Here is a 12,905-nt window from a genome sequence, read left to right as displayed (position 1 = left end):
AGACTTGTGAATGTGGGACAAGGTATCCCTAATGGGTCTAAACTGCACCTTTCTTTCTGCAGAGGGGCCTATGATTGGAAAGAGAACAGCAGATGCATATGGAAGTGTAGCGATTAGGACAGAAGAACACAGCCCTGTGCCTACATTCCCATTTCCACTGGCTCTGTATCTCTCCAGTGGAGCTGTGGGCACCCAAAAATGATGCTATGCTTCTGCATAACAGGCTCCCCTAGATCAGACCCATTCTGTGCAGTAGCTCCTTTTGAGGATGCTGAAAGTACAGGTCAGCTGGTAATTAATCTCTGTTGTAGTGACATTGGCTGTTCTTTTGTCTCTATTCATAGTTGGCAAAGGAAGATGTGGCTGCAAGCGGTTGCACATCTCTGGCACTGCACTGGTTGATGGGAGAGACCCTACACAACCTGATACAAGGAACAGTGTTGCCTGTGGGCATTAGTAGAGCTTATAGCTTCTTGTGCATCACACTTCCACAATGGGGTAAAAGACCAGAAATGGGGGGTTGGAATTTGATGATCTTAAGGTCCTTTCAAGCCCTAACTGTTCTATGATGCTATGGCTGTGGCATGTTCAGTAAATGGGGATCAAATGGTAGGAGAAACTCACAGGAGGACCCCGAAATCCATTTCCACCTGGGAGCCCACTGGGTCCTGGAGGCCCCTGTAGAACAGAGAGAAGAGCTTTTACACCCATGGAGACCTCGCAGAGCTGCCAAAGCCTAGGAGCAACCAAACATCCTGGCTGTACTCCCTGTCTAATCCCCCCTGAGGGGCTCAATCCTGCAGCCAGACAATCAGTTTACCAGTGCCCATCTTTGCACCACATTCCCACAGAGCATACTGTTATCATCATTGGATGCTGCCAGCATCTGCATCCCCTCTAACACAGGGCAGGTCTGAGATGCCCCAGGAGCCCACTAAACAAAAGCTGCCCCAGAACTGGGTTCTTTCAGTGATTACAAAGCTGCTGTGGCTTGAATTCGCATCAGTGTCAGCCTCCTTGGGGTTAGGATAAGCACAAAAACCCCATCAGGCTGCCAACCGGCAGGACTCCACATCCCTCTGCCCGGCACAAGAGAGGGACACAAGGCCTGGAATGGGTTTATAGCACCCAGGGTACCCCATAAAGATAGTATACTAATTTAAAACTCTTTATCCTTATTACTTACCGGAGGTCCTGGTAATCCTTTGCCCTGGAAGCAACAATTAAACCAGTAAAAGATCACTTGGAAACTGAACATACAGAAAAGCAAACACCAGAAAATGCTGCTTAATTCTTTTAAGTTTCCTTAGCACTCCCCCATCCCCAATTATTGTAATTTGCAATCAGAGCAAAGCTGGAGTCTTGATGAATCCTTTTGTTGCCTCTAGTAATTTCTATTCCCTTTACATCACTGTTACCTATGAGACATCTCGAAAGAAAGCCAGATACGATGATGTGATAGTGGGACAAAGTTAAGGAAACAACGTTATAGTTCATCTACTTTTCCTTTCTTTCTTCTCATTTTTAACAGATATTATTTAATGTCTAATAATTTTGATAGCATTTGATATGCTAGCCTTTAGTCCATGGCTCGCTCGCTTTATAACATCTCAGAGACTAAACCCAGGTCCTGTGTTACCAGAACAGGTCCTACATTCATATTTAAACACTTCAAACAATGTTTTCACTCATTCAGGCTTTGATCCCTTTGTTTGGGATACAAAGCTGCTTATCTGCCCCTGGTGATGGGTTTGGCATAACATTACACACCATTTTACATAGGCAGTTGTAGGAGTTACTTACAGCAGGTCCAGGTGGCCCAGAAGGTCCCAATGCACCCTACAGGAATAAAACAGAGTGAAAACTAGCAGGGATAAACCAGAGACCTCAGTATGGGTGGACATGAGGGCCTGCCCCCCTTGGCACCAGTCTTTGCTTGGGAACTCCAGGAGTGTCTTACAGAAAGAGCCCACAACTGGTGATGCTCAGCTGAATTCACAAACAGGACAGAAATCTATGGATAATGACCCTGTCCTTCCTGATGGAGCTGGAGAACATCCCAAACCAGCGCTGCTGGCTGTGATCCCAGGGAAGACGCCGGCCCTTTCCTCATGCTCTGCGTACCAAATTGGATTAGAAACATTTCCCCTCGTTATGCGGAAGGAGAAAGATACAGAGGACCCAAGGCCTCATTAAGAGCAGTCTTGTGAGGAGAAAGCTGTGATCCAATAAAATCAACTCAGCTGCAAGTGTCAGCTCCTTCATCCCTCTTGCTGCAGGTTGCTCTGCTTTGCTTCCACTCCCTTTCATCTTTAGGCTCAACTCCTTACAACTCCTGATGGTTGTAAGGGACAAGCTGGGGTTTCCTCTTGCAGAGCAAACATTGAATTCCTGACCCCTACTGACTTACACCCTAATCCTGCCCGCCCTGAAACCACCTGCATGGCCCCTTTCTGCTTTGGCCAACATGCCAAAGGGTCGGCAGAGTACCCAAAGTGCCAAGTGCCGGCACTTCACTCTCCTTAAGTTTGCTCTCTTTGTGTGTCTAAGGTGCAGCAGTGAATGCTTCTGGCATGGTAAAAGATCATCAAGTCCCTGAGCAAGCTGGTGCGATTCCATTAAGTTCAAAGGAGAGACTCTGATTTACACCTTGATCTTAATAACATCGCCTGACTCAACCCATTCTCCTGGTAACAATGTTCTTTCTTGTCTGATTAGAAAACAATCTCACCTTAATTTCTCACTTTAAAGTAATGTACTCTATGAACACACAACTGTGGAGCACAGGAAATACTTGATTAATCTGACAGTCATAAAGAGATGTGAATAATGATGTTTTCCTCGTTGTTTGTAATGAAGGGCACTCAGTAGCACTGAGGTCAGAACTCAACTTGCTCCTGGCTAAACATAAAGGATATTTCCAATCCGAAAACCAAGTAGGCTCAATCTAATCACTCTGGAAGCAGAACCATGAGAAAAGCCAATGGATGATGGTAGCAGGAGGAGATATATAAGATAAACCCCATTTTTTTATGCTGCCTTCCAGCACTCTGTCCCTAGTCACACATGAATCACTGTTAGACCGATGAAGCATAGCATATAGAGGAAATGTTTAGCAATAATATAGCTAAAACCTGTCTTCCATGAGCCCACTTCCATATGCTGAACACCTTCGCTCCCAGACGCTCTGGATAAATACACTTATTTAGAAGGAAGTCATAGTGTTAAGCATGAAATCATTCCCACAAGAGTAGGTAGGCACCAGCTTATTTCAGTGATCCCTGGGAGACAGAAATACGTTCTGAAAGTTGGGGAGAAGAAGGAAAGTTGGGATAACAACGGTGTCCTTTCAGAGTGCTAAAGCTTTTAGAGGTTTTTCCTTGTCTCCAGGCTTCTGCTAGACCAATTAAAACAATTTTCCAGATGGATCACTGACCTTGAAAAGCTCCCATAAACGACAACAGGTCCCACGTTTGCCCCATGCTGGCGAATTGAGTTAGGAGACACAGGAAAGCATGTCAAATCGGAGCATGTAGTTAAGGTAACCCTGCTTGTGTGCTGCCACTGGACAGCTGAAGAGGAAGTTCTTGTGCCCAGAAATGATCTGCTCGATTACCCTGCAAACTAGGAGCTTGTGTGCTAAAGTGGGCATGGGCAAACATTACTGCTGAACATGAAGCAGAGGCACAAAACTGCTCACAGCCTTCTGCGTGTGGTCCTGAGCTTTTCTGCTTTAGAGATCAGGGATCAGCTCCCAGGAGGTGCCGGATTCCTGCCACAGGCTGTCAGAGCCATCAGGATTCTGCAGCCCTGGATCTTTAGGGAGAAAGATGGGCACAAGGAAAAGTAAAGGAGAAGGGGTTTAGCGCAGTACCGATGGATGGAGGCTTGGAGCTGTGACCAAGATGCTGGGTCCTGCCACTGAGCTTTCCCCATGGCCAAGCAAGCTTTGCCTTGCACATGGGAAGGGTACAAGAACATAACAAAGATACTTGGCTTTATCACTCATTCCTTTAACTAAATGAGACAACTCACAGGGTTTTGAGCTTTGGGTAACTCCTTGGAGCAACAAATGGATTATTTGAGATACACTGAACATGTTAGGAAGTCCAGTTTTTAACCTCTGCATGCTGTGATGTGTGTTCATCCCATCACTGCAGCCTCCAGCTCAAGAGACCACTGAACCAGCTGTGGATACAAGCCTTATCTTCCCACATCAGAAGGCAGGAAAATGGCTATGCTGGATAAGAATCTGTGCTGAATGGCTCATTAATGTTTAGTTCTTAACATCACAAGGAGGCCTTTACAGCCCCATGATGATCTGAAGGACATCTGTAACATCTCAGGCAGTCATTTCTCTATCCCTGTGGTGCCCCTTAGCAGAGCTGTAATATGCAGGAAGCAAGAAAAAAACCTCTCATGTCTGACTATGCTGGCTGGGGAAGTTTATGCCAAAGCAACTAATAATGTCAACCATATGGACAGCCCCAGAATTAGCAAAAGGGAAAAGTTTAAACAGTTAATACACAGTAGCAGTAATTACAAACATAACAGAGCCACACATTCAGGCTGCAAATAAAGGCCAAAATAGCTTCACTTTGATAAACTTCATCATTAAGCCTAATGACTGCTTCAAGGAACTTTTTAGATGCTCAAAATACCACCAGAGCTGTTCTGCACTGGGACTCCCACCACTGAGGCTGCCCAGCCCCGTTCAAAGCCACATTAAAGAAAGATGGATTTCATGTCCCACCTAATGAAAAGCCATCTGGGGCTTCATTTCAAGGGCCCAAGTATTCTGCAAGGATTTATGGATAAATAAAGCCTTGTAATCAACACCTGAATGTCACCGACTTACAAAAGGATGAGAAATCATCAGCGCAATCAGTGATAACGTTCATTTAAAGGGATTTAGGCTCTAATGTGGTACTCACACGGTCTCCTGGAGGCCCATTTGGGCCAGGTGGGCCATCATTTCCTGTTAAACCCTGAAATAGCATAAAGAAAGTTGATGAGGCACTTTGGGAAAACACCCATGCTCATATGAGGTATTTAAGGGAAGATGACAGAATACTCACATCCACCCCAGGAAGGCCAGGCAATCCGGCTTCACCAGCTGCTCCAGGCTTCCCTGGTGCACCTTTTGGCCCCTAAATCAGATGCAGACGTGATTATGAAGATTATTTTTAATGCAGTAACAAGAGGAATGTGGTGTGTGTTGAGACAGGCTACAACATGGAAGCTCATTTGTTGATGTTCATCCCAAGCCATGCAAGATGGAAGAACTCCTTCACAGAGATGAAACTTGCCATGAATCCAAACTCTTAATTTGGATTTGGTGCTTTGGCTCAGTTCCACACGCTCAGAAGCTGCTCCTAGTAAAGGGTAGAAAGGGATGGGGCAAGTGGCACAAAGCAAAGAGCTGTGTCACACAGCGCAACGCTGAGCAGCCCTTGGCAAACTGAGGAGCTGAAGCAGACTCAGACCAATGCCAAAACCAACCGCGCATATGCGGCTCAGTGCCAGTTTTGTTGTGCCGCTGACAGATGAGCTTTATTTCGTGGATATCCTCTGCTAGCAAAGAAGCAGGAGGATGTGTTTGACCCCAGGAGCAGTGCTGAGCATCTCCACTCCTGTGTATCCCTTCAGGAAATTCCGCTGCAGGTCAAGAGGAAGATGAGCCAGTCTTAGCTCTTGCACTGTGTGCCTTTCCAAAGGATAAGCAAATCAGTGTCAGCCACAGAATACTTACTGGTGGGCCTGGCAAGCCAGGAGGGCCCGGCTCTCCCTAAATGAAAGAGGAAAGACATCAGTGTTAGTGCTGAACCTCCTTCTGTTGACTCTTTGCCCCAATGGTGTTTCCAACTGTCACAGCACCCAAGTCCCCCTTCATGCCCACTCCAAGATTCACCATGCTCAGTCTTACGAAGCTGATGCTCTAGATCCTGCCACCCCCTAAAGCAGGATGAACTTTAGAGGTTGAAACTAGATGATCTCGAAGGCCCCTTCCAACCCAAACCATCCTATGATTCTATGAACGTTCCACATCCATGGTAGTAGATCTGGTGAAACCCACACCCTCAGCCTCCCAGAAAGAACCAGTGCTTCCAAATGATGCCCAGCACCTCCGACTTTTCCTAGCTATTTGCACTTGGGATTATCTGCAAGCGGGGCAGAGAGGAAGCTGGGTACCCAGCAAGGCTTTCAAACATCTTCCTGGTGAAACAGGGGGATATAATGATAAGCTCCAGGTAGCCAGGACACAGCATGAAACTGTGGCACTACCAGGAGTTCGCGACTATCAGAAAGTGAAGAAGCTTGGTTTCCCATCTCATCCTTCAGTCCCAGTTCCCAGTGTCTGGATGGTTCCTTTCCCTGTTGGCTTCAGGAGAAGTGCACTAAATATTGCAAGAGGCTCAGGTACTGGGCGTGAGAAGAGGGGAAGAGGCACGTGGATATCCTGGAAGAAGAAAATCTACACGGAAAAAGGGTTTATTACCAGAAATAACACCCTCCCCACCTTGGGGCTGATAATTAGGAGTCAGAAGGCAATCTGCAAAGCTGTGGCATTTATAGAGTGTTTCTATATTTACTGTGTCAGCAACTGAGAAGTCTGTGGGCAAATCTCTCAAGACTGGCTGCTTTGATTTGCTCAGGCGAGGATTTATGGGCTGCACTGGGGACTGATCAACACAGACCAGAGGGTCACTGAACAGAGGGCTCTTTATGCTCTGTCTTGCTGAAGCAACTCCTTTGCCCACAGATTTTTCCATAAATAGTTATCATTATCATAGGTGGAGAAGGTCCCCTGCCAGGGAAATGAAAGGAGCAGTTCTTTTGCAAGGAAGGCAGCTAGAAATGGCAGCAGAGGTGATTTACTCCCTCCTCCATCACCTGATCGCCAACCCCCCGCATGTTTTCTTGCCTATGTGATGGCAATCTAAGCAGCAAGGTCACAGCATCAGCAAAGGCTGTTTGGGATCATCTTAAACCTTGACCCAGCCATCGTGGACCCCTGTGGGACTCTGTGGGAGCACCAGAACTTCAGCCAGCTGAATCAAAAGCCTAATCAGTGTTCATATCCCTAATGCCAGATCACTGGGAATTAGAGGCAAAGGCTGTCAGCAAGAGGAAATGCTCTCCTGGTGCTAGGCGAGAGGGAAGGAGGGTTACTCTTTCTTAGCAAGTCAAAGCAGGAGACGGGGAAGGGGGGGATTAAAACCACAACTTGATTTTTGCAAAGCGACAATTGCTCATTAGCAATTTGGGGAATTACATCCCCAGAAATAATTCACAGGGACCCGCAGCCAATTCTTTCGCTCACCACACTCTGCTTCTATTCTTGGGAAGGAGAGATGCTGCTCGTTAGCGAGGACAAAACGTGAAGCGTGTTAAAGGCTGTAATTATAAAGTATTTCAGAGGGACTTCACGTTGCAGACTCCACTTTTGTGTCTGCAGAAAGGCAAGGATAAAAGCAGGAGCTTCTAGAAATGGCGCTGATGGGGTTCATCCAGGGTTTGTTTAGAGAGAGCCTGAATAATTCAGCTGTGTGTTATGCACTGCTCACTGCTTGCAGCCGATGGTAAGGGACTGTTGAACACCTCAGCAATGCTCATCCAACTCGAGACCATTCAGCAGCTCTTCCCACACAGCATTCATCCAAAGCCATCTGTGGAGATGATCCAGCTGGTGGCTCAGAGAGTTCAGGGAACTTGCATAGATACAGCCCAGAAAAGTTCTGGTTGTGCTTCAGAAAAAGCCTCATCATCGAAGTAATAATGGGTTTCATTCTTTGCACTGGTGGAATTGATGCTCCCACTCTGGCTCCACATGATCCTCTCCATGCAGCACTATGACAGTGCAGAGCAGTGCTGGATTTTCTATGCCATCATTTTGGAGGGTGTTGTGAATGTATATGACTATGCTCAACACCAGCCACAGCCCTGTATCTCTTCTTCTACACAGTTCCTTAAACAACTCAGTATCCCATTGAGTAGCAGGACCCATCCCAGAGCCTGTCCCTGACCAGCTGAGATGAACACATGATGCTCACATGAATAGGGCGCCTGAGCACCTACATCCATAGGAGGGATGTAGATCAGGGCTGTTCAAATGAGACACTGCTCCTGCACAGCCAACACTCCAAGCTCCAGCTGGGATTGCAAAGACTCTGCACCTTAAGTACTTTACTCAGCCGTTCGATGTATTAGGACCAAAGATCTCCATGTTAATTAGATGTTGCTATCTGGTCATGTCCCATAGGGAGCTTCCAAAGCTTTTGGCAGAGGATAAAAGGGAGCAGGTTCACGTGGCTAACATCTCTCCAGGATCCTGTTTCCAAAAGCAATCAGGAGTGATGCTGGTGCTGTTCCAGAATTAAGGTGTAAAAGATCCTGTAGACAGCAGGAACAGAACAACACAGTGACAGGGATCTGTTTCTTTCCCATTGCCTACACGCAGAAGTTAGTTATGAACTGATATCTGAAAGGCTTGATCCCTCCTAAATCCTTCTTTTTCACTCCGTACAGAACAACAGCCAGCCTTGCCCAGAGCCCGTTGGCCATGCTGATTCCAGAGACTCACTGTTCCCAACGTGAACACGCATCCTCTGCCCTCTTCCCGGGTGTCCCTTAAGCCTTTTATCACACCATGAAAAACAGCGCAGAGAAACCATCGAGGACCAGCTCTGCACTTTCCATGCTACAAAACCAGAGTGAGATTTTCAGTAGAAGAGCCTGTTAGCCAAAAGGACACTTCACAGGGACCTGCTGCAATCAATGAGGTTCTCTCTTCAGCCCTGCTCACAGAGCCACTGTGAAAGCTCCCCGCTGCAGACAGAAAAGCTCCTTGTTCACAGTATGCCAGGGAACTCATACATCTTTCTTTACTTTCTTATCCAAAAGAAAATGACCTGCATGGAATGAACAGATTTTTTTCAAGGCTGCTTAAAGGCCCAATTCCAATAAACTCCCTTCAGACAAGCTTTAAAAAACCCTGCCTTATTCCATAGGCAGCTTAGAGACACAAGCACTACTCAAACTGAGTATAGAAGCAGGAATCTGGCCTTGCTGTGGTCTTGTTGAAGGTCCATCAGATGCACTTTTTATCCACTGCCAGCTCCAGGACACAATTCAGTCCTTATCCAACAGATGCACAGGAGAAAAACCCTTCATTTCTATGGAAACAACAATTAAATGTAATAGGAGAAGCTTTTCTCCAGCAGCAAATGCTGTGGTTTGCAGCCTTCTACCTCTGCAGGAGGTGGATGAATAAGGAACTGCTGCTGAAATAAAGGTTGCCCATTTCAGCTGCCTTTGGTGCCACTACAGGCCACTCACATCTAGCAACACAGGAGCCAGATTCTGATCTCACACATGCCAATGTAAACCAGGGATAACCTTACTGACAATGCTGAAATAAACCAACTATAAGTAAGAGCAGTGTCCAGCGCTGCAAACTGGAGTTTCTTGGAGCCTCTTAGAAATGTGGATGCTCTGAAGTGTCACATAAACCTCTCCCTGAGCTACCCAACAGGCAATGACTCTAACAAACATCATACCCACGCACTCAACCTTACCTACTACGCTCCCCTTCCTCCTAGACACCAATAGAGAAATATCCCACTTTACAAGCAGGGTCACAAATCCCTGCACATACATTAGCTTTGCCCTGAAGTTGCTCTTGAGATAGGGGATTGATCCTGAAAAGAACCTGATGCCACTCAGCACCTCCACCAGCTGTGCTGGCTCTGGCAAGCAAGCTGCTTCTCCAGGTCCATTCACCTCTGTGGGATAAGCCAAAGGCTGGGGCTCTGGAGAACAAGAACAGCTTCTCTGCTCAGCTGGCTCTGCCCCTGCTCCACCCCTTCCCTCCCTCTGCCATACGTCACTCACGTCTATGCCATCCTTCCCAGATGGTCCAGGGGGTCCTCGTGGTCCAGGAGGGCCTTGTGGTCCTACTCTGTGAAAGGACTGGGGGGAGAGAGGGAGAAGAGTTTATATTCACATCAGAAATGGGCTAAATCCTACAGCTGAACCCTAGCCCTGCATCCCTCAGCGCTCCCCCACAAACAGGGGGGACTCAGAGGAGCTCAGGAGTAATGCAAGGCTCTTTGGAAAACCCCTTTGACTGAGGGCATCCTTAGGGCTCCCAGCTTCTTTAACAGGTGGCTTATAATGGGAATCAAAGCTGGTTGCTGGGTGACAAATGGGTTTGGTTGTATAGGAAATCCTCACTGCCTACAAGCACGGTTCAATTGGGGCAGAGGAGGAAATGCAAAGCCCATGGAAAATAGGTGCAAGTGAATGGCACTAGAAATTAAGTACTAGTCTCAGCCTTATGGGGTGATGGAAGAGCCGGGCAGACACTGCTGGAAACAGGAGAAAGGGAAATTCACCTCTCTGAGCATGATGCCATTTGAAAATCTGGGATTCTGGAGGAGGTCTGAGGAGGGGGGAAGGAAAGAAAGCTCCAATCATTGACTTCTATATGGAGAGGGCTCCAGAGAGCAACTTGCTGTAGCTTCAGTGAACAAAGGTTTCATTGTAGAAGCAGCTCTGAATTCCCAAGCCAGACTGCAAAAATTCCTCACTAACACAATGAAAACCCTCACTGAGGAGTTACTACCCCAGGCAATGCTACCAATAACGTGCAGGGGAGTTCAATATAAATCTGCAGTGAGCAAAGGGTTAGATATGCTATTTTATACGTGTAAAATTTGGAAGTTAATTGAGGGAAGGAGTAAAGAGTTCTGATTCAGACGAAGACCCAGCTCAGATCAGATCAGTCTCACTGGCAGCCTATACTTCACTGTAAAAGAAGACTGCTCCTCTTACATCAACAGGTCTCCCCTTTCCCAAGTCTTTCTCTCTTGTAACTGAAGTCCTGAATGGGAAGACAATACCTACACAGAAAGTATAAAGCAGCACTTTCTACAGGAGGATACGATCTGAAAGCCTTAACTACGCAGGCACAAACCCAGATGTGCTTGCCAGGCACTGTGTAACAGCACAAGCAACACACATTTTTAATGGACTTCAGACTCTAATCACCTGCAAACTGCCACATTTCCCCCTGCAGGTACAACATACACACATCACGTTATCTTTTACCCTTATAGACCTTTTCCTGGAGCATAACACATCAACGAGGCTTCTTACCTGAGCTGCTGCTGTGGCTAATAGCTGACAGAGGAAGAGAAGCCCAAAAGCGGAGAATCCAGCCATGGTGCCCAGGCTCTGCCTCCCTTCCTTCCTCCTGGGCAGCTAAACCCTTTCTCCTCCAGGGTCCAGCAGATCCCTCCTCCCAGGTCTCAGCTTACACACAGAGACTCCTCTCCTCCAGATAAACCTGCGGCTAAAGCCCAAGGGGCAGAGCGCAGGAGCACAGGCAAGAGGGGCTGAGCTTGGAGGAGGGAAAGAGGAGGTTTAGGAAGGAGGTGGGAGCAGAAGGGGCAGCAGCAGGCAGTCAGGAAGAGCAGCTCATTCATGCCCTGCTGAGCAGCCCCAGCCTAGAGCAGCGAGGGAGCCTACAGATTGGCCGGACATAGGGATGCTGCAGGAGATGCAGACGCTCCTTAGGTCTCACACGGACCATTTCTCAAAGCCCATCACCACCTCTGCGCTGGGCAGATGCTAAAGCAACACAAAGTGAGTTATTCAGTGCCTGAGGCCACCCAACTTCACTGAAGAAATCACTATGCCTGTAACAAGCACAAGATGCACTACAGAGACATGCGCTTACTGCTTTGTGAGAGGGTTTATTAGCTCTGGAGGTGTATTCACATCTGATTTGGGTTTGCTCTTTTTTGCAGGGAGATCTGAAGGATGCCAGCCTGAGGAAGTGAGGAATTCTGAGCAGAGAACAGATGACTGCAGATGGATACAAGGAGGGAGAAAAAAGGAGAAACATTCTCAGAGCCACCAAATAATTTAAGGAAGAATTTGCCTTGGAAGTATCTGCATGGAAGGAACAGGATGAGAGTTCCCATTCCAAATGGCAATATATTCATGAAGATGCATCTTCCGCCCATAGCTTCATGCTTCCCTTTATTGATGAAAGGCAATTTAATCCAAAGCAGAGCTGGGAAGCAGACAGGAACAGCGGCAAGATTCATCAGGACTAAATGACACAGCCCACTTGGTTAGCAAGAGGAGAGCATTAGCGGAAAAGCCAAGCTTGGATGAAAAACCAGGTCTCAGTTTGCATCCTTGCACCAGGAGGTTTACATGAGCACACAGTGTGTGCCTGTCCAGCTCCACAGCAGCCAGTATTAACCATGACAGAGGGATAAAGGGCTCCAAGATTCACTAAGCTCCCACAAGATTTTGTGGCAGCTGGGGACACAAAGGCAGTGTGTGTGTGCCTGTCTCCAAAGGGAACTGAATGTTTCATAAGACACCACAAACCCCACAGAGGACGAGCAGCGCAGTCACTACAGCGGCTTTGCACAGAGCTTGCATCTCCTCCTTCACACCGAGGCCAACTGATGGCAAGAGAGAAGGCAAAGAATGCTCAAGTTCCTCAGCCACACGTTTCTCATAGCAAGGCAGGGATGAGGGCTGCTGTGAGAGGAGCCTGCTTATGACCAGCAATGGAAGCGCCCTGGGAGGATTCATCACGAAGCCCACCCGACAAAAGGACTGGTCCTCTTCTCCTTCCATGTACCCAGGCAGAGGGGGCACAGCTGAAGGGACACAGTGACTTCAGAAAGCATCATCACAAAGACACCACTGCGCTTGTGTCCTGTGGTGGGGCAAACGGATGTGGTCATGTCCTACCCTCAAAGATGAAACAAGCAGAAACTGGTACGCATCGAAGTCATGCTTTAATAGGTGACATTAACATAACAGACTCTGTGATACAGCTCTGAGTGCTGGAAACATCCTGTGAACTCACTGCAAAC

At 47.4% G+C, this 12,905-nt stretch overlaps 1 protein-coding gene across 2 annotated transcripts in view; it reads right to left on the bottom strand.

The window, feature by feature from the left end:
- Nucleotides 1-11,938, bottom strand: part of COL9A3 (collagen type IX alpha 3 chain) — a 36,175-nt gene extending 24,237 nt beyond the window's left edge. Inside the window, exons 1-7 of one of the 2 annotated variants that reach the window (XM_062642230.1) lie at nt 11,161-11,938; nt 9,895-9,972; nt 5,753-5,788; nt 5,079-5,150; nt 4,935-4,988; nt 1,800-1,839; nt 625-698 (exon numbers count right to left, since the gene is read on the bottom strand). In XM_062642230.1, coding sequence (XP_062498214.1) covers nt 625-698; nt 1,800-1,839; nt 4,935-4,988; nt 5,079-5,150; nt 5,753-5,788; nt 9,895-9,972; nt 11,161-11,226 — 420 coding nt within the window. In that variant the 5' untranslated portion in view covers nt 11,227-11,938. Of the gene's footprint in view, nt 1-624; nt 699-1,799; nt 1,840-4,934; nt 4,989-5,078; nt 5,151-5,752; nt 5,793-9,894; nt 9,973-11,160 lie in introns of those variants that run through there. The other variant, XM_062642231.1, reaches the window with a different exon arrangement.
- Nucleotides 11,939-12,905: the final 967 nt, after the last annotated feature.

This window comes from Pezoporus occidentalis, unplaced genomic scaffold (assembly GCF_034315485.1).
Source record: "Pezoporus occidentalis ecotype Australia unplaced genomic scaffold, CSIRO_AGI_Poc_V1 ctg70, whole genome shotgun sequence".
NCBI classification, from domain to species: domain Eukaryota; kingdom Metazoa; phylum Chordata; class Aves; order Psittaciformes; family Psittacidae; genus Pezoporus; species Pezoporus occidentalis.
Note: the sequence above shows the minus strand (reverse complement) of the source record. Positions and strands in the feature narration are given on the sequence as shown.